This window comes from Miniopterus schreibersii, assembly GCF_964146895.1.
Source record: "Miniopterus schreibersii genome assembly, chromosome: 16".
NCBI lineage: Eukaryota > Metazoa > Chordata > Mammalia > Chiroptera > Miniopteridae > Miniopterus > Miniopterus schreibersii.
This window is the reverse complement of record NC_138116.1, coordinates 12,181,091-12,203,780: the sequence shown is the minus strand read 5'-3', so window position 1 is coordinate 12,203,780 and position 22,690 is coordinate 12,181,091. Positions and strand designations below refer to the sequence as shown.

General features: G+C 37.9%; 1 protein-coding gene across 10 annotated transcripts in view; it reads left to right on the top strand.

The window, feature by feature from the left end:
* Positions 1-22,690, top strand: part of BCAS3 (BCAS3 microtubule associated cell migration factor) — a 421,342-nt gene that overhangs the window by 105,051 nt on the left and 293,601 nt on the right. For all 10 annotated transcript variants that reach the window (XM_081160910.1, XM_081160913.1, XM_081160909.1 and 7 more), the window contains exons 14-15: positions 10,544-10,677; positions 18,937-19,201. In XM_081160910.1, the coding sequence (XP_081017036.1) occupies positions 10,544-10,677; positions 18,937-19,201 (399 nt within the window). The remainder of the gene's footprint in view (positions 1-10,543; positions 10,678-18,936; positions 19,202-22,690) is intronic.

The following is a 22,690-nucleotide window of genomic DNA, read 5'->3' as shown; positions in this document are numbered from 1 at the left end:
AATTTCTTTATTTTTTCATATTTCTAAATGTATATCAATAAGTTTCAACTGGTTTGACCATCTAATAATTCTTTATTTGGTTAAAGGCTTTTTCATAGGGACTGTAGTGTGGGCAATAATATCAGCAGCGCTTATTAGAACACTTTTAAAATAAGTTTAGGGAAGTTCATTAAAACAAAAAGCAAGTTAAAACATATAAAAAGTACTGATTTTTTTTTTTTTTTTTAAGCCTAACCTTTCTCTAGCCAATTTACCTGTATATATCACTATAATACTCAGGAATATAAATAAATTTCTTCATTTTTCTTTTTAGGGAGGCATATTTTTAGATGACAGAATTATTAAAATGTCCTGGACATCAAACTTCAAGAATAATCCAGACCTGTTGTCCACCTCCTGAGAAATTGTAAAAGCAATCTAAAATGTAATGATGAAATAACCCTGCAAAATGAATTAAGGAGAAAATGTAGGTTGTGTGAGTCAGTGGCATGCGGTTTGGTTTTGTATGGGACCTACTCAGAAAAGAAATGAAGGGATGCATTAAATAGAGTTGTGAAACTTCTAGTTCAGCAGCTGCATTCAGTTTGTTTTTCAATTTCTCCTCCCCATTCTTGTTTATTAGCTGTGACTCTGAGTCCCAAATTAAAACAAATATTTTAATGGCAACATTTATGATTTGGTTAGAAGTGCGGAAAGGCCTCCATGCTTAGATCTGGGCGGATTCAATATGGGTGGTGGAAGTTTGTTGCTTTCAATTATTCAGATACACAAGGAATAACATTTTCTAGGGAACTTTAAAAAAAAATTAATACTTGTTTTTGAACAGATTTAGGTTCACTGCAAAATTGAGTGGAAAGTACAGAGAACTCACACACACACACACACACACACACCCTCCCACCCTCCCACCCTCCCAACCTTCTGCACCACAGTGGTAGTTTTGTTATAACTAAAGTATCGGCACGTCATTATCAATCGGAATCCTTAGTTTACATTAGGGCTCACTGTTGGTGGTGCACATTATGTGGGGATTGACATATTAATACTGATATGTATCCACCATTGCAGGATCACACGGCATAATTTTACTACCCTAATGTTTTTTGCTTTTAAAAAAATCAAATTTGGGACTCCTCAGTCGTTATTCCTTTAAACATTCTTTGTGCTGCTTTCGCCCCGCTTCTCTCTGGGACTCCGCGATTCATGGGCTCCCTCCTTGGTGGCGCCCCGCAGGTCTCAGAGGCCCTGCTAATCTTTTTCATTCTTTTTTTCGCAAGCTGGGTAATCTCGACTGAGTTCTTCCGGTTCAGATGTGCTACTTGTGCCCCTCTGTTGAATTTTTCCTTTCAGTTATTGTACTCCAGAATTTGTTCCTTTTTTATAACATTGTCTCTGTAGGGGTACCCTCTCCTTGGTGAGACGTTGTCCTCAGGCGTCCCTTTAATCCTCTCCGCGTGGTTTCGCTGCATCCTTGCCAGCACTTAATAGTCTCACCATTTTTTTATTTTGTCTATACTTGCTATAGGTCCTCTGTAAGACAGGCGATTTGGAAATCTTTTTTTCCCAAGGAGAAGTTGTCTTATCTTTTTAATAGGGTCTTTGCAGAGTAATTTTTTTTACTTTTTGTCAAATACGGTTTTTCTTTTAGCAATTATGTTTTTGTGTTCATGCCTAAGAAATGATCGCTAATCTGGGGCCTGAAGATTTTCTCCTATGTAATTTTATAATAGTTTTATAGTATGTTACATTGTACATTTGAATCTGTGATTGATTTGGAGTTAGTTTTTTTTTATATAGCATATCAGGTTTAGGTTGTGGTTTATTTATTTATTTTTTTGCTTATGGGATATCCAGTTGCTACTTAATCATTTTTTAAGAATACTGCCCTTCCTCCATTGAATTCCTTTTGCACGTTTCTCAGTAAAGCAATATTTCTGTGGGCTACTTCTGGGTTTGCTGATGAAGATGACCTCTGTTAGCTATTTTCTGTCTGGGAATATCTGTGTTTTGCCCATAGTTTTGAGGAATATTTCAGGTAGAGATAATATTTTAGTTTGACTTTTCTTCCCCCCAGGAACTGTCAGCTCTCTTTCTTTGTTCACAGCTTTTGCCATTTTTAATCTGATCTCGATCACTTGCATACAGAGTTATACTTTTTGAGGGGTAGAATTCTCCCCCCCCATCTTTCAATTTAGTTTTTTCGTGGGGGGCAGAATCCTAATCTGTGGTGTCAGCTCAGATGGAGTCATCGGAAGTTTTCCCAAAGGTTACTGCATTCTCCTTACCCTCACCTGTTATGGATTTCTCTGTTTCCTGCTGTTTTGTCTGAGGTGAGAACAGCTACTTCTATTTAGGTTTTTCATACTGAGCTTTCAAATAGATTTTTTAAACGCTTTGATTTTTGTTGTTTATCAGTTTATTTTCGTTATAGAGCAAGAACAACAGCTTCTTGTGATTTTACTAATTCAGTGCAAAAGCCTCTAGCTGGTCATTCGAGCGTGTAAAGTGTTCTCTAGGGCACTGGCTTTAGACAGTAACCTTTGTCCGTGTATTAGTCAGCTTGGGCTGCCATAACAAAATACTGTAGACTTGGCGGCTTAAACAACAGAAAATTTATTTTCTGACAGTTCTGGAGGGTAGAAGTTCAGGTCTTTCTTCTGGGCTAGCAAATGGCCATCTTCTCCATCTGAGCTTGCACAGCCTTTCCTTGGTGCAAGGGAGCAGGGGGAGAGAGAAAGAGCTAGCTCTTTTCTTGTAAGGATACTAAAGCTATCAGATCAGAGCCTCTCCCTTAGGACCTCATATACACTTAATTATTCCCCAGAGACCTCATCTCCAAATATCGCCACACTGTGTTTTTAGAGTTTCAATACAGAATTTTGGAGCTACACAAACATTCAACCCATAACCGTACTTTGGAGAATCATTGTTACTCTTAGTTTTTATCTTATTTGAGCACACCCCAATTCTAAGTTATTCTCTTTTGCTATGATTGTTGCATCATACTTAATTCCATGTGTTTAATTCCATTTTAAGGTATTTGGATGTTCTGTAAGACATGTTCAATGTTAATGATACTTCTGTCTTTCAACAACTTCCTATTGCTCTGAGTGTATTATCCAAAATCCTGGTGCAAGTGACTGACTGCTTCAACCTGGTGTACATTTTCTCTCCAGCATTTAGCCATGGTAGATATTTTTCTGTTCCTTAAACATGTTACGTCAGTTTCCCCCTGCCCATAATCCTTTTTGACCTGGCTAACTCTTATTTATCTGTTGAGTCCCATTTTTAAATATTATTTTGGGAAGACTTACCTGATAACCACCCCCCTCACCTTTTCACTTAGTGAACAAATTACTTCATCTGCTTGGATCACTCCCAGTACTGTAATTTCCTCATCAATAAAATGAGGGCCAATAATGGTACCTAAATAATACCAAAAACATACTGAGACCTCAATAAATACTGGTTGTTGCTGTTTTCATTATTATTAATTCCCTCATCCTAGTTTTTAATTTCTTTATACTCCTCAAGAGCATCTTTTTGAAATGTTTTCTGTGAAAGATGAGCTTTTATTTTGTCCCAGGTATTTTTAGCATCTCAATTTTCACATAGTACACAGTGAGTATGTATACATGGAATAATCACATTAATTAATTGGTTTATTTTCTATCATTGTAATCATGGAGAAACTATGGCAGGGCAGAGATAAGGTGTTAATTCAATGTAATTAGCCATTTGTTGAATAAAACCAACTCATTTCTAATTGTGGTTTGAATCAGAATTGTTTTCCCTAAGTTGGGGGAGTGACCCATGATGGCAAATTAGAGTAAAAGCAGATCCATATCACACATAATTAAGATCGAAATATGTCACATATGTTTATTAAAAGTATCTTGTAGAAACTATATCATATTTATGCAACTAAGTATACTAGATTTGCATATTATTAATTATATTGCCTTTGATATAAAAGAAAAAAGTAGTTTTTTTTATTATTAATTAAGCTGGACATTAGAAGCATAAGAAAGAAATTCTCAATTCTGCAGTAAGTCTGGCATTTCTAAAACAGACCTGTTGTCTTTAATTCGGTAAATAATTGATCTGCTTTCCAGAGGCGTCATTTCTGCCAGCTAAGTAGCTGAGAGCTGTGAAGTGCAACACATCTACATTTTACATAATTACCCTTCCTTGGCAGGGAGGTTGTTTTTCCATCCGTTAATAAGGCGAAAATGAATGTCAGGTCTCTAGTAAAACAGATTAAACATGTAGCCCTTTGGGTGCTTGACTGTATCTTTAACAGACTTGACATTTTTCTGGTTACTTAGATGCTGTAGATTGAAAGGTGATGGTGGTCTTGGCTTAATCATTAAAAGAGTTTAAGTTGGCTTTTTTTTTTAATATGCACAAAGCTCTCCCCCACCCTTGATCACAGCAGGTGGTCAGAAAAACACCTTGTCTTGATTTTTGTGAGTATCTATAACCTCTCACAGATCGACAGGATTGTGTGGCTTCACATTTGTCCTCTGACCGTGGCGGTGTATCACGGCCAGTCACTCACGGCCTCACTCACACCTGCAGAGGCGGCTGGAAGGGTTTGTTGCTCTTTCCCCCAAGGAGGGGACGGCCCTATAGGTTTGCAGTTACTCCCGCGTTTTGTCATCCCGTCAAACGACGGGCGCGACGAACTTGACTTGGGCAGCGAATTACCCCCTGAGGGCTGCTGTCTTTGCTGTGTGCCCTGTGCACTGTCCCGGGAGCCCCGAGGGGCCCTCGCGGGGGTGACTGGCCGAGCGCAGGGGCATAGGGCCCCTCCAAAATGTCCAGTTCCTTTTCATAGCAAAAAAGTGTGTAAACTTTCAAGTTAATGGAATGCTTTAATGGACAATGAAAACCAACAACTGCAGTCATAAAATAGAACTTTAAATATTTTTTCGTGGAAGAGGGGCCCCGTGAAGGCCAAAACGCCCCGCGCGGAAGTGCCCGGGCGGCCTGGGTCCCGGGCGCCCGTCAGCAAGGAGGGGCCCCTCCGTCCCCACCCGCTGCCCTGCCGCGCGCTCGGTGAGTTAGCACGGCGCCAGCGACTCCGGGCGGAGCTGAGGAACGGTGGAAGCGACTCACTGTGTGAAAACGTGAAGTGAACACACACACCCGCACTGTTACATCTGTAACAGATACAGCTGGTACCGTTTGCGTGGAGCTCTAAAGCAGGCGATATTAATTCATAGTGCCAGCCAGTCAGTGGCTGCCTGGAGCTCCGCGAGAGGGCAGGGGATGGACTGCAAGTGGACCCAAGGGCACTTCCCCTCATGTTCTCTACCTTGATCATGGTAGCTCCGTAGGTGTATATTCTTGTCATCAAACTGTACACTTAACGTGAGGACATCTAGAATGGAGCACTTACTATGAAAAGCCATTGGATGCAGATAAAGATATCTTCGGAACCTTAAAAATGTCTTGATACAAAGTGAAAGAATGAAAACAAATTAATTATTTAAGTAAAGATGTTAGGACATTTAACTTCAAACCCCTACAAATGTAGGAGGATGGAATTGAAAAGTTATAAAATAAGCGAGCTAATTGTTGATTTTGGACTTTTCCCCAGGGAACAAATGAATGAGAGCCGCATCAGATATTTTGTTCTAATTAATCTTGGTTATGGATATGGGCAGCTTTTGGAAGGGATCGAATAAGTCATGGCCTTTGTTCCTTTGATAGTGTTTGTTTCACTGCCTTTAATGGTATTATCGGGCATAAATTTAAGAAATTCTTAATATGTCCTGGGCCACAAATGTAGAAGAAGACAATGTAGAGTTTGATTATTAGCGTCTTTAAGCCACTTAAGAAATGTGCTGATGTTGATGCTGCTCATAGGGAGGCTTTGAGACCATTGCTCTCAAGAATCACATTCATTTTAAAGGTTTTATTAATCAGACTTTAGCAGGCTACGATATTATTGTGGTTTTATGTAATTTGAAGACCTATTAGATTTTGATCAGTGGTAGGATTCTGTTTTCTTTGCTTTTATGTTTACTAATTTGACTAGTAACTTTAAAAATAATTAAATCATTTGTAAGTTTCAATCTCTACAGGTATTTATGGGAAAGTGTTAAATTCACAAGAATGAACACCAAAACAATATTATTTTTATGAGTGACATACTCTGAATTCCTGCAAAGATTCCTATTTGACCCGGAATATCAGTGCTTATGTCTCCTTTTGGAGAGAGTGTGAATAGCTAGTAATTTGTCTTCCAGTTCATATGTGTGCATGTGATAAAGAAACATACAATTAGGTAGGTGTTATAAATAGGATATGGCAAAAAGACATACCTACTCATGTTTCCAAGATTTTATAGCGTATGCCCAGCGAAGGTTTGCTTCTCTTTAATTTTGCCTGTTGGGCTAACCAGCTGACGCCCAGTTGAAAAGACTTATGCTCTTATGAGGCCGCAAAAGCCTTAATGTTCAGTCTCCAGTCTCGGTTTGGAGAACGCCATGTACCATCAGTAGCTTCAGCTTCTACCCTCTAATGCTAACGCTCATCTATCAAACTTGAGGCAGAGAGTGAGGGAGAGGAAGCTTCCAGATAAACATACAACAGCGCCTAAACAGCTAATCACTCTAGGCTTCCGCTTCCAGGCCCTATAATTAGAAGTCCTTCTTTCCCTTGTGTTCCCAGATGACGCAAATGCATTCTGTGGCTTGGCACCTCATTTGGGGCGTAGGTTTAGTTTATGGCCAGGCTAGTCTGGTTTAGTCTTCTGATGCTGCATAAATAGTTCTCAAGCCACAGTCTACTCTGTACAAGTTTTTCCTTTTATGTATATCTGCTTTTTAACTTGTTTTCTAGAAAAAAAAAAAAAAAAGGCTTGTCATTTCTCCCAGCAGAATGTGTGCAACAGAGGAAATTATAAATTAAAAGAAAGCACATGGTTGAATAGCACTACACAAGCTATTTCTTCTCCTCCTCTTTGCTCTTTCAGTTTTTCCCCATCATTTTAAAGTTTTGTCAAAAAAATTAAGCTTATTGCTGGATTATGGAAGTTTGTGTGGAGAAGTAAAAAAAGAAAACTTTGAGATAGGATACACAGAAGACATTAAGGATACATTTTCAATGGGCTGTTCTTCTAAAAATCTGAATTTGTTTCCATATTAGAAACTTAGGAATTAATGTCAATTTCAAAAGCTGGGAGCATATTGAAAGTGTTCTTGTGAACTCTCATTTGTTAAACAATAATTGTCTTGATTTGGCTAATAGGAACTTTTATTTGAATGCTCATTTTGAGTAAAATATTGACCTATGAGTCTAAAAGAAATGAAGCTTGTCTTCAGAATGGGAGTAATATACTTGTGTTATAAATGTAGGCTCATCATAGTTCCCATCAGAATGATGTTTCCATTGGATGGCTTGTCATGTGCAGAAAATAGTTTTGTTGTGGGAAAGTAGAGTCAAAACCTTTTAGTGGAATTGTGACAACGCACACTTAGTATAACTCAGCAAAAAATAGGAGAGAAGAGATACTGTCCACAAAAGGGTAACCAAGCATTTATGCCCAACCATGGAAATTGATTGTTTGAACAACAATAGCAGTATGGCAAGAATGTAAAGTATGTCTCTGACATCATGACCATAGCCAGGCGCAGGTTGGGAGGCAATGTTACATAAACTGTTACAGATTTGAAGTAGATTTCAGTAAATAACACTTTCCATCACTTAAAATGTGTTCTGGAAATAACCAGGGCACTGGCAGCTAGTGTGTTATTTTTAAATCTAATGTAGTGAGCAGAGCTGTACCTTACATTAGCCAAGTAAATAGCAAACTCAGATATACTTCATCTTTCCATTGAAATGCCTACCTTATCTTCCCACAGGTGCTTAATATTCTTTCAAATCTTTTCTTTCAACAAAGAAAAGTTTTAACAGTAAAAAGAATGTAATTCCATTTCTGGCACAGCAGAATATGCTAATAAGCCATTCTTTCCACAGAGAAATAGAAATTCTGGACAGAATATAAACAGGCACAAATTAAGGTGTGTTTATGATAATCCCTGGGACTACCAAGAAAAACTTAAATAAAGAGATATATCAAAAAAGTCAATAGATAACTTAATGGGATATTAAAAATAACAAAATTATCCAAAAAGGGGGAAGGAGGTAAGGGCAGAGAAACTAACACAGACGGAAAAATTATAAGAAATGATAAGGTGGTAGATATAAATTCAACGCTACAAATAAATTACATGTATATGAACTACAAGCACCAGTTAAAAGTCTGGGATTGAATTAAAAAACAACTAGACCCCAATTGTTGTCTAAAACAAAGTAATTTAAATTGAAAAGAGAATATCAATGATACCAAAATAGGTTTCCTTGAAAAGATCTAGCCAGACTGACCAAGAATAAAAAGATAAAAGACACAAATTATTGATATCCTGAATGGAAGAGTTGACATTATTAAAGACAGACCCTATAAATATTAATAAGGGCCATTTCCTTGAGGTACAGAAAGTAATTCAACCAAGAAGAACATTTAAGTTAAAAAATATAAAATATATAAAATTTTAAATTAACAAAATTTAAATTTAAAAAATTGAAAAATCTTCCAACAAAAGGCCCACGTAGTTTTACCAAACATTTGAGTAAGAAATAAGTTTTCCTTACTCTCTTCTAGAAATTAAGAATATGAGGAGCATTTCACAACAATGATGCCAAAAACACATTATTAGAAAACTATAAACCACTATACCCTAGGAACACAGACATGAAAATCTTCAACAAAATATTAGCTAATTTATTCCAGCAGCATATAAGAAAGGTTTTTGCTGAAGTGGAGCTTATCCCAGAAATGCAAAACTTGTTGAACATCTGATAATCATTCATTATTAAAATTCACCATATTAATTGACTAAAGAAAAAAAAAAACCACTTAACTTTCAAGTAGGTACAGAGAAGCACTGAAAGAAATTCAACATTGGTTCATTATAAAAATTCTCAACAAATTAGGAGTAGCAAGGAGTGTCCTTATGTTGATAAAGGGCATTAATAAAAACTTAAGCTAGCATCGTACTGAAAGATTGAGTGCTTTCTTCTAAAACTGGGAACAATGTGTGAATATTGCTTCTTATTACACTTGTTTACTCCAGAAAATGTAGTAAATCACAAGAAAGAAAGAAAAGGCATGTAGTTTAGAAAGAAAGGAGTCAGATTATGTCTGTTCACATGCTCCATGATTGTCTGTAAAGAAAATTTCTTTGTAATCTACATCAAAACTCCTAGACCTGGTAGAATATACAGTCAATATAAAAAAATGTCAATTATGTCTCTGTATATCAGCAAGGAAAAATTAATAATTGAAATAAAATAAATAGCACCATTTATGATAGATGTAAGAAAATATAATTTGTGTGCTGAACAAAAAGAAAAAACTCAAGAAATATGATGTATTCGTCTTCTGATCTAAAAAGACTGAACATTGTTAACATGCCCATTATCCCCAAAATGATTTATAGACTTAATACAATTCTCCCACAAATCCTAGGAATTATTTTTAGTAGATATCAAAAAAGTTGATTCTGGGTTTGGAAAGGCAAAGGTATTGGAATAGCCAAAATGTTGAAAAAGTTCAGAAAAGGAGGCCTCACTTTACCTTGATTTCAAGCTTTCCCACATAGTTACAGTAATCAAGAAAGTGTGTTATTAAGGAAAGTATAAACACAGAAATCGAGCAAATAGAACTGTGCTTTCAGAAGAAGACCTGTGCAAATATGGCCGCTTGATCTTTGCAAGTTGACAATGGGTAACACATAAAGGATAAGTCAACAGGCAAAGAATAGTCTCCTTGAAATCTTGCTGGAACAATTGGACATCATTTGCAAAAATTAAGTTGTCTGATATCTCACACTTTATGTAAAAATTCACTCAAAATGGGTGGTAGACCTAAATGTAAAATAAAACAAAATGGAATTTTGACAAGAAAATATAGAAAACTTTTGCAACTTTGGATTAGGCAAAGGATTCATAGCTGTGACATCTCCAAAGTTAAAAACTTGCTCCGTGAGGATAGGGTAGGCAGTTCCATAAAAATTATGCCAGGGTGGAGACAAGTTTTAAACTGGTGAATTAACTAGGGTATTAGTTGTTTTAGTAGGTAAATTGGAACTTAAAATTCAGGTTTCGAGCAATGGCAAAAAGTGGGAATGGGTTCCATGGAAGTAAGTCATTTTCACATTCGTTTGATCAAATTCGCCATTTGAAAGTGCTTGTGAACTCTCTGTAAGTTCAGGCGTGTAAAACTCTTTTCTGCAAGTTGTATGGTAACACCATAAAGTAGCATTCTCACTGTTGTGTACTGACGTGGCGTTAACATTTTTATTCATATAGGAAAAAGATACTGTTTTCATTTTAATTGCAAAAACTTTCTTATATTGTTGGTAATTTTTTTCTTCAATAACACTGTAAAGCATGGTGAGTACTTTGTAAGAATATTTCATCCACATACATAACGGTGTTTTTTCCGCCCGTTTTTTGGCGTGTCCTGCAGGAATGCTTCTCGTCACAACAGACACCCTCGGCCATGACTTTCATGTCTTCCAAATCCTGACCCATCCTTGGTCCTCCTCGCAGAGCGCGGTCCATCACCTCTACACTCTCCACCGGGGAGAGACCGAAGCCAAAGTGAGTGGTGTATTTTTCAGAAGGTTTTCTTTGCGTGACACGACATCTTATCTAGCTGGTTGCCTGTATCATACTGGAGCTTAATGTTAGTGAGAACATACATGGTGATAGAATGGGTCAGATAATTAAGAAAAAAGAATTTACTGTATTTTGACCCAGTAAATACATAAGCAGTAGGTAAACAATTCAATGAATGCTAAGACAAAAGTTTCATTTATCTTTTGTCTCCTACTCTAATTCCATTTCTTGCTCTAGAGCAGTCCTGTCATCCAGTTTGATATCCATCTCTCCAGATCTTTTTCTAGACATTCTGATTCTGTATACATGCATGCATAGATATATATATACACACACACACATACATGAAAGCACATACATATTCACATATGCACAGAAATAATTGAGTTCTCTAGTGTATATGACTTTATGGATATTATTCAGTGGTATACTGGAGCCAGTTTAATGGCTTGTGAGAATCAGTTGTGCACTTCTGTCCCCAACTCCAGATGTAGTGACATTACATTAGTGTGAAATCATCCACAGTAGGAGTTTTTACATAATGGAAATCAGCAAACACTACATATCAATAAATATTTTTTTTTTAGGGAGCCATTTTTTAACATTTAACAGTACATCACTATGTACACATACGTGAGGACGTGCACGCATGTGCACATGCACACAGGCATCTGTATATATAATTTACTGAGCATTTGTATTAGACATCATGCTAAGTGCTTCCCGTGTATTTAATATTCTTAATATTACTTGGTAGATACTGAGATATTATCTTTTTTCTTTTTTAAACATACCTTTATTGATTTGAGAGAGGAAAGGAGGGGGAGAGAGAGAGAGAGAAACATCAACAACGAGAGAGTCATTGATCGGCTGCCTAGCCCGCAACCCGGGCCTGTGCCCTGACCGGGAATCGAACCCCGATCTCCTGGATCCTAGGTCGATGCTCAACCGCTGAGCCACGCCCGGCCGGACATGAGATATTATCTTAATAGCCTAAAATCCCAAATATACTTTTGTTTCATAGAGCCTGTGGTTATGCACTTACTAGAATACTTCTGCATGTGCTTTATTCTGAGCTCATTGACCCAACCCCATTTATTGACTCCTCCATCTTTTCTCAGTAGTCTACAATGTGATTTGTCATAAATTTCCATGAAAAATTTTTATAGTAGAATGAAACATCTTAAACATACAGAAACACATGGTGGGTATAGAATGATATTTTAAAAGGAAGCATTGAACATTACTGTAGGTGGCTTGTTTATTAATCATTCTGAACATGGATAATTAAAGGGAAAGTACTCAGCACGTACCTTTCCTGGATCAATTTAATAAGATAATCAAGTAGTTGACGAGGGAATGTTTTTCTTTATTGAAGAATTCCAGTTTGATCCCTTTAATTTCTCTGTCTTGCCGAATTGCTCTGGCTAGGACTTCCAGAACTATGTTTAATAAATGAGGCAAGGGTGGGAATCCTTGCCTTGTTCCTGATCTTCGAGGAAGAACTTTCAGCTTTTCATCGTGGAATGTGATATTAGCTGCGGGCTAGTCATATACGGTCTTTATTATATTGATGTTTGTTCCCAGTTTGTTGAGAGTTTTTTATTATGATGGGTGTTGAATTTTTTCAAATTATTATTTTTTAACCTGTTGAGATGATTATATAATTTCTATGCTTCAGTTGTTAATGTGGCGTGCATCTTAGTCAACCCCCAGCTGCTGCTGTTTGGAAGCTGGGCCCTCAGGCAGCAGCTTCTAGAGGATACAAATGTGCCTCCCTCACGGGAAGGCCGGGAGATGGGCATTTAGTCTGCCGCCGTGTGCCGCGCCCACGGTGGGCAGCAGGTTAAGGAGAAACTTAAAACTATAAATATTCCCTTCCTCGTCAAGCTGTGTATTCTTTTATTTACATGTATCAGTTGGTCTAATAATGGCCGCTGCTCCTACTCAATGGGTTATATCATTCAGTAATTACTTTAATGCTCAGAATAGCCTAGATTTGGCCAGTTGGACTTGGCTGATTGACTTGGCATCTGTGTCCTGTTGACATATCTGCATTATTCTTAGACAACGTCCTTACTTTCTGGCACAACAAACTTGCTGTCATGTTTAGTTACCATTTGTTTTTGTTCCTTTCGTATGGAAGTTTTCAGTTACTATATGAGATTTTACATAATGATTTAACATCTCACTGTGCTGCCGGGCACACGTGTATTCTGAGTTTCTTTCTTAGCTCTCGCTTTGTAATCCCAGGCTTGCCCTCACTAGTCACTGGTGTAAGCTCTACCTCAAAGAATTTGAATATTTTAAACACTTACACTGACCTTCTTTTCACTTACACCTATTTTTGATACCTCTTTTGCATTGGCATTGTTTATAATTTAATTTACCTACACATCCACCTGGAAATAGAGACCATACTTAAACTCTTTTCTCTAACCCTTAGAGCAGTGCCTTGCACATGGAGGAATGTTTATAGGTACAGATGTTTGATACTTTCAATGCTATTCCTATTTAACAGGAAAACCAGATAGAAATTATTCAAGTTATTTTGTTCTCTGTCACAGCTTGTAATTTAGGAGCTTGGGAATTTATAAACACCAAACATCAAGATCTAAGGAAACTCAATTAATGACCATAAAATTAATTTTATAAGCTTCTACTGAAAACCATACTTTGAAATGATATATACAGTTTAACACTGATGATAAAATCTGTGTGGCATGTGATCTGTCTGTCCATCTTTGAGCACTTCAGAATCATGTCTTTCTGGATTCTTCCGAGAACTCTGAGGATACTTTAATCAGGCGAGGAAAAAAACCTCAAGTATGTGGATCTAATTATGTTGAATTAAGTTGTTTTGTGATCTATGACTTGGGATATCCTCTGCATCTGACAGTAATTTTCCTCATAAAGCACATATGTAGTTAGAAAAATATTCCTAGTTTTCAACAGCAAAGTCATGTGTTGTAAAACCTTAAAATATTTTGTTGATATATTTCCGTAATGTCTTACTCAAGCAGACACAAGTCATTTTGTACTTAACATGCTAATTTTTATAAATGGTAAACTTGCTTTGGAAACATCTGCACATCAGATTAGTGTTACTTTTACTTTATCAGAACGATCCTGCAAAATGATATGATTAGTATGTTTAATTCTCAAGGGGAAAAGAATCCAGCTTTTTAATAATTATTAATTGATAGTATTTGATGATCAGGTCAGATGAAAATAAATAAATTCAGTATGAGTATGTCCCAAATATTGCCCATTTTATGCTTTTACCAATATTCAAATTTTACTGGACTTTCTGTATTTTTACTTGCTAACCATGGCAACTCCATGATCCTGATTTTTCTCAGACCCACCCCCCAAAACATTCTTTTTATTGAGATGTAATTCTTATAATATATTCTTCATCGTAGCACAAATACATCCAAAGACAATACATAAACAAATGGGTATGGTTGGCCCACAGTTACAGGGACCCCTCAATCAAAGTAGAGGTGACAGCTTTCCATTATTCTGTGCCGATTGGTCCTTACATTTGTCCCTCCAGAGTTTGTCTTAGGGTAGTGACCATCCCCTTGCCTCATTGAAAGGGAGCTCTGTGGGAAAAGGGCCTGTGGGGCCAGTGGCATTGCTCCGGCCGGGGGGCAGGTGATCAGCTAACCGTGAAAACCAGGTGCTGCTAGGGCCAGGGGGAACGCAGCCTGGAACGTTCCATTTCCGTTTGCCCAGCAGGCCCTGCGGGCCCGCCCACGCTGTTCCTCGTCACCTTTGAGGTGACCTCTCCCACGGGGTCTGGGAGCCCCGGAGCCTCGGGTGGTAGCTGCCGTCCGCGGGAGGAAGTGGACTTGGTGGCGGGGCCAGGCAGGGCGGCGCGGTGCTGGGGTCGCGCCTCCGAGTACCGAGCGGCCTAAGTCTTCACCTGACTCCCTCCTGGGCTCCGTTGTTCCTATTGCGCAACACGGGAAGGCACGGGAAGCCTGGCGGGTGGCCAGCTGTGTGCTTGCCCAGAGGACACCCTCTGACACCGGCATGCAAGCCGTTAATACCAATTAGACTTCCACAGCAGCACTTCAGCTTCTCTTCCCCACTGTGAACTTTGCTCGCGCCTCCTTCTGGGCTGTTTTTCCTCCTCTGACGACATGGACTAATGCGTTTAATGTGCACGTGCCGTTTGTTCCAGTGCCGGCTCTCAGGTGGCCACAGGATCCCGCCCTTGGTGTCAGGCGAGGCTGGCCTGCAGATACTATAGGCGAAGCCGGGAGTGTTGCCCTTTTTTCCCACTTGGCCATTGTTGGGTCTGCTTATTTCCCCATGGGCAGTGGCACTGTAGCCAGCCCCCAGGGAGCGTCCTGGCACGACAGCCCCCTCCTTCCTGCCCCCATTCCTGACACAGCCCGGTTGAACCCGTAAGTCGGGGGCATTTGTGGCCACCCCTCACCTCTGCCGGCCGCAGCAGGAGCTGGCTACGTTAGCACTGCTGGCTCTGCGGCGCTCGCAAGGCATCCTTTCACTTTTTTTAGTTCAGATTTTTATTGAAATAATTTGTAGATTCATACGTACTTGTAAGAAATAGTGAAAGATCCCATGTGCACTTTACCCGGTTTCTCCCAATGGTAACGTTTTGCCAAAGTGGAGTATATCACAACCGGATAGCGACAGTTTCTTTAAACCAGGGGTGGGGAACATCGCTTAGCGTGGTACCCTCTTGGTCCGTCCGTATTTTCCCAGTGGCAGAATTTCATTCTTTTTTATGGCTGAGTAATATTCCATTGTATATATGTACCATGTCTTCGCTGTCTATTTGTCTGTTGATGGACACTTACGTTGCTTCTGTATCGTGGCTTTTGTAGATAATGTTTATGGTTTTGATTGTCACTCTTACAGGCTTCTGAAAGTATAGTGCTCTTGGATTTGAGAATTTTTTTATCCAAGTTCTCTCTGCTTTTTGAGTTTTCTTTTTCTTTGAGAGATTTGGAAAGGGAATTGGTATTTGAGTCATTAGGCATGTATTTGGCCACAGAAAGAAAATCACATTTAACAATGCTTTTAAAAAATCAGAGTTTACTTTTCTCGTGTTACAAGAAGGATGCTGCTGGTTGGGTGCAATTGCTCAACAATGTCTCTGACATTTTTGCTCTTTCCCTCATGATTGTTTTATATTGCCACTGCTTTGGACATTTCTGAATTCCGGGTGGTAAGATGGGGAGAAAGGACAGCATCAGTGACGTTAGTTCCCTTTATCAGGAAAGTGGATACTTTCCCAGAATCCTGCAGTAGCATCCTGCTTTTGTCTGAGTGATTGCAGCTAAGTCAACACTCACTGTAAGAGAGGCTGGGCAGACGCATGTGAGTTATCTGTGGTGGTGTCAGGTGAGGGAATGAAGTTTGGAGATGGGTGTTCGATTTGCCATCCACTCAGTACATCTGTATAACCATCACCTTAGTCAGGATATAGAAGTTCATTGTCCCAGAAAGGTTCCTCCTGCCCTCTCTAGTCACACCTTCTGCCCCACTCACTCACACCCTAGGCAATCGTTGCTATTATTTCATGTTTTATTTTTCAATTATAGTTGAGATTCAATAGTATCGGGAGTTACTTCATTTTTTAAAAAAGTATCTTTTATATAATGTCTAAGGTTTGATATGGACTTAGGGGAACTGCCATTTCTGGCCACTTTATTATATTTTTTAGCTCTATGTTATAGGCTCTAGGTTAGTGTCAGAGTCCTTATCTGAGTGTTTTAAAACTGCAGCTGTCTCGGTCATGTCTCTCCCATCCCTCCATATCTATTGAATCATAATATGGATCTTGTTTAGAATTTAGGATGTTAAAATAACCCTAAATTTTAATCACTGATATATATTAGTTAATTGGGTTTTGAGTGAATTTGTGACATAAATTTAGAGTCTTGTAAGAAGCTGATTTGTACGTCTTAGATGCTTATATGTAGTGACATTTAATTCTAGTGCTCAGTTATTCTTGTTTCATATGTAATTTGAATTTAACCTGTTTTGTGAGTTAAATATACAATTTATGTATGGACATAATTGTTCCATATGAGTATATGTCTGCTATATAATGTTGTTCTCTTGGATTATTAAATCAATGACAATTTAAAAAATAGATAATTCAGATGAGCGTTAGAATCTATTTGATGATGATAATACTATCTTAGAGTCCCAAATAAGCAAAATATTATATTCTACAAAAGGATTCCATATTTCTCATTAGTAGGCCTATATTGCAAAAAATTATAACAATTGCCTGACCTTGTCAGTGTTATTTGCCATGATACTTACTGTAGAGCCAAATAAGAGATACAACTCTCAAATAGCTCTCCTGTTTTGTGATGAGAAAATCTTAACTATAGATATTCCAAGATTGAGGCCTAAAAATGCTGCAGATGATGTCACCTTCTTATTACTAGTTTGTCGTTATGTCTAGTCTTTCTTGTTTTTACTGATACATGAAAAGCCAGCCTACTTGTTTGATAATACCAACAGTTACATCATTTTGTATTTTGTGGGTAGGTGACTTATCTTTTGTAATGTTATTTAAAGGATTAAACTTGCTCTAGTCTCATGACAGCTAATATCTTTAGCAGCCCTTCTCTGCTCACTTATGTCCCCTGATGTGTCTTCAGGGTCGTAGAGCAGACTCAGTGCTCTAATAGCAGTTTCCTAAATAAGCATTTAGGTTGAATTCTGTCTTCCTGCCTTGATACTGATTGTTAGCACCACCTCGTATCAGAACTATTCTTAAAATGAAAGCGGGAAACTCCTTTTCATTGACAGATCAGGAAGTGGTCTTGATTATAAGTGTTTTGGAAAAAGATTTTAGATCACATGGTTTCATTCCACGGTGATGGAACATAAATTACTCAGTAAGCCTAAAGATGTTTTTCTTTATATATTTGATTCTGGCTTTTGTTAATTAATGCATTTGATATTATGATATTAAATGTGTCCGGTACTGGGTGTCTTTTCTCTTGCTTGGCTATTTACATTTTTCTTTGTCCTGCCCCTTCCCTTTTTTCTTGCTTTTCTAGAAGTCATTTTAGCTGAGAGTTATCATAAGCAAAGTACAGGGGCAAAACACCTGTGAAATGACTGTTTATTCTCAATTCTAGAATTCCTGGGAGTTCAGTTTATTAGCTTTCAGGAGATTCTTTAATTATAACATTAACGTGTCATTTATCACAGTAATTGAAATGGACAGGCATGTGGTTGAATTTGGGTTTATCCTTGCATTGATAATTTTTGTCTTGTCTTGCTATATCAGACTAAAATTTCTTTTTTATTTTAAAGTTTTCAGGCTCTTTTAGAGACTTGTACTTTGATGAATACTTATAGCTTTGGTTTGTGCAGTATTTCTGGAATATTAGTCAGAATTCTAATGTGTTAGGCTTATTTGAAGATCTTATATATTGGAAAGTTGGCTTCTTTGACTGCTAGAGGAGTTTTACTTAGCTTATGTTGTAATGAAGCTAATGTATTCATATATTTATACACACATACATACATTTTTCCTGTTAAATCCCGCTCACAGAAATCTTATATCCTACCAGACTTTTACATTGTCTGGGGCCTTTTTTTAAAAGCACTGTTTGATGATTGTTTTGTGTAGTAGAGAATTACTTATTTATTTTTTAATTATTTCTTAATACTTATACATAAGATAGTTATTTCACTTTTATATATTATATTTTCAAAATTTTCTTATGTGTCTTTTCCTCTTGGTAGGCTGTGAGCCCAGGTATTATTTCTTACCTCTTTGTTCTTAGTACTTATTAGCATGGTACCCAATGAATATTTATTGAGTGAATGATTGGGTTTTATTACCTCATCAACATTGTATGGTGTATATTTTTATTTTAACTAGTCTTTGCTTTTTAGAAGGAAAATTCATTTAGAGAAATAAGCCTGACTCATCTTTTCTTATAGCTCTATAGTGTGAAACTGTGTAGGTCCTGTTTTCTGACTGCACTGTAGAAGGCAAGGGGTGGAATTTCCTACTTCAAATCTTATCAAATCCCTGATACGGAGCTCTGATCACTATTCATCATGAAACTCATCTGTAGAATAAAATGTTTTATTTATAACTAGATCTTAGGTAAATTTGGTAACGAGACACACATTTCTAATCATATTTGGCGATGTGTGTGTGATGCTCTTAGATAAATGCAAGTAGTTTCAGTCACGTCTCTGTTTTTCCACGTCTGCTTCCAGGTACAAGACATCTGCTTCAGCCATGACTGTCGCTGGGTTGTGGTCAGTACGCTCCGGGGGACGTCCCATGTTTTTCCAATCAACCCATATGGTGGCCAGCCTTGTGTTCGAACACACATGTCACCACGAGTCGTGAATCGCATGAGCCGCTTCCAGAAGAGTGCTGGGCTGGAGGAGATTGAACAAGAGCTGACGTCTAAGCAGGGAGGTCGCTGCAGCCCTGTTCCAGGTCTCTCCAGCAGCCCTTCGGGATCGCCTCTGCATGGTAAACTGAATTTTCTCTCTCCACTGAGCCCTGCAGTCCTCCTACCCTTAACTGTAATTTTCAAGATCTGGGACAAAAATAAACCCATTTTCCTAATGTGTTCACGCAAAGACAAGGTCTTAGGCTCATTTTGGACATTCTTAATTTATTAAATAATGTATTTAATTGAAGCCAGTATAATAATGGCAGTCTTTATCACGCTGCTTCACCTCCCTAGCCTTTTCAATGCTTCCTTTTGCCATTTTTATGGAATATGAAGTTCAAGACTATATTCATAAATGTAGAGGTTGAATCTCGTATCTATAGATCTTTTCCAGAAAACTTTATTTTTAACCAAAGCAAATACTATGTATAATTCATTAAGAAATACTCATCGTTGGAGAGGAATGGTCATGAGTCATATGTATTTTAGAGCAGCATCAGTATTTTGTTTTAAAATACATCTCTGTGGGATTTCTACCAATGTGTTGCAGGAAAAACAAATTGTATAGTTCAATAATTTATCTTAGAGAAAATAATTGTGTTACTTCACCACAACCAGTAAATGAAACATTACTAGAATCCCCCCCCCTTTTAAAAAATATATCTTTATTGATTTCAGAGAGAGGAAGGGAGAGGGAGAGAGAGAGATAGAAACATCAATGATGAGAGAGTCATGGATCGGCTGCCTCCTGCACGCCCCCAGCTAGGGATCGAGCCCGAAACCTGGGCATGTGCCCTGACCGGGAATCGAACCTCGGTCTGGATCCTAGGTCGATGCTCAACCGCTGAGCAAGGCCTGGCTGGGTTAGAGCTCCCCTTGTGTGCTCCTTTTCCATAAAAGAAAACCATGAATTGGACTTTATGGTAATCATTTTCTTCTTAAAAATAGTTTTTTTCTAAGGAAGTACCCTTAAATACTGTCGTTCACTTTCATATAAATGGAATTGCAGAGAATGTATATTTTGGTAAATTCAGCTTTTTTAACACCATGTTTGTGAGATTAATTCATGTTGTTCAGTATAGGTTTACTTGATTTATTTCCATCGCTCCCACATATTCCATTGTACAATTATACTCGTTTTTTTTGTTTTTTTTTATCATTTCTACTACTGTTGATGCATATTTGGGTAGTTTCTGGTGTGGAGTTATTGTGTGTAATGATGCAGTGAAAATTTCTGTACTTGGTTCTTGGTGTAGATATGTACTCATTTTTAAGTGGAAATGCTGGGTTATACTATATTCAAACCTTGACTTTGGTAGTTAATACCGGAGTGGTTGTACCATTTAAATCCCACCAGAATGACAGAAAATATTTGTTGAAATTGGATGGCACTTTTTCTAGAGCATTGCAGGTTCTCCTTGACAGATGACTGATTTAAGTTTTTAAGACTAGGGAATTTTATAGAGAGAGCTTAGGGTTACTACAGAAAACAATATTTAATTGGTCTGAAATTCATATAACATAACATTAACCATTTACATGCTAACAATTCAGTTGTGCAGCCACCACTTCTCCCTAGTTCCAAAACATTCTCTTTATCCCAGAAGAAAACCGCATATTTATTCCGCAGTTACTCCCGGTTTCTCTCTTGGCAAGCCCCTGGCCAGCGCCAGCCTGCTTTCCACCCTGCGGGTCTGTCTGGTCTGGAGGTGGCATGTAGCTGCCGTCCCGCAATGTGCGACTTTCTGTTTCTGGCTCTTTTCCTGTAGGATAACGTTTTTTGAGGTACAGCCACGTTGTAATATGCGTCAATATTTCATTCCTTTTTATGGCTGAATAATACTCCTTCTCTTGTGTATACCACAATTTTTTATTTGTTCATCCATTTGGGTTGTTTCCACCCTTTAGCTGTCTTACTGGTGCTGATACAAACGTGTGTACAAGTATTAGTGTGAGTGCCCCTTTGCAGTTCTTTTAGGAATACACCTATCCTTGTTTGTTCTAGCTTCTGCTTGAACACGTATCCTTTATAATACGTAACCAATTCTAGATAGATACTTTCTGTAGAAAGTTTTAAGATAGCCTGAAAAAACAGAGGTACCTGGAATCCGGGGGAGAAATTGTGTTGTAACTAAAAAAAATCTGGAACCTCTGTTTTCTCCTCAGATGATGTTTTATGTTTTGGTTCTATTATTTTTATAACAATTGTTATTCATGTGTATTTAACTTAATTAGTGACTCCTGACCTTCAAGGGTGAAAATCTTTCAGAATCAGTCCTAGGTGAAAACAGCCATTTAAAAAAGCATTTAGAATTTTAAAAGATGTTGAAAGCTCTGCACTATACATATTCTTTTTGCCATTTGCAAGAACTTTTACTTCGATAATTACTTACTTTTTTTAGTGTAAGTATTTTGTCATATAATTAGGTGACACTGTCCATTCTTTGAGGACCTTTCTCTTTGGGGCGAATATTTTTCTTTATTTAAATTCTACTAAACACTTTATGAAAAGAGACTCAGGTTGCTCAGAGAACAAGATGTACTTGTAGAAAATTTAGGGTTTCTGGTCCTTCCATTCACACACCTTCAGCGAGTGTGCTTTGGGCTTCTCCTTCCTTCCCCTCCCCCAGGTCCCACGCGAGGCCTCCGGCACCATGTGCCCAGAGCAGCGTCCCTGCCCCGCGCCTTCTGCTCCAAGGGGAGGTAGATGTTAAGCGACTGTGAACACATTCCTTGGAATGTATTTTTGCTAAGGGTACAAGGTACCAATCAATTAAGGAGTTGTCATTTGTAAAAGAACATACAGTTGAAGAGCAATACTTGAATTTCTGAGTCAAAATATACTATTTTCTCTCAGCTGTATCGCTCACAGCTCTCTTCGTATTTTTGCATGAAGCTCTCGGATGACATCTCGGAGAGGAGATTATAGGCTGTTCGACAATATCGCTGCACTTAACATTCTCTTTTGAAAGCGCGGAATTTCAGAAGGCATTTCCCTCCTCGTAACACTTATTAAAATTTTATTATGTTGGAATTTCACCCCATTACTCTGTGTAGTTTTACTTATTTTTAAAGCACCGACATTAGAGCGATGGTCATTTTTCTTCATGTTCTCTTTGTATTTCACATGTCAAAACAAAATGGGCATTGTTGTTGGTTAGTTCTAAAAAGGATGTATTTACAGTTTGTGTGGATAAACAGTCTGATGCTGGTCAAAAACAATGTAAACTTTGAACAGGGAGGGATTCATCTTGAAAATGAATCATGCTTGGTGGTATTACCGTTGTTTGTGCTCTTTTTAGCAAAGTAAAGGAAACTGTTAAATAACAGTTGATATAGGGATATTTCCTTTTTACTCTCTGGAGTCAGTCCAGTGTAGGTTAGGATTATTTTATCTACTTGACATTATTTTACATAACAGAATACGTTTATTTATTTGAAATATATTCTCTCTAAATATCTCTTCCTTTCTTATTGCCTTGACCTTAGTCTATGTGAGGGGTGCTTAATTTAAGATCCATGGTCATGGATATGAAAAAAATTACATCTTTATGTTTACTATCCTC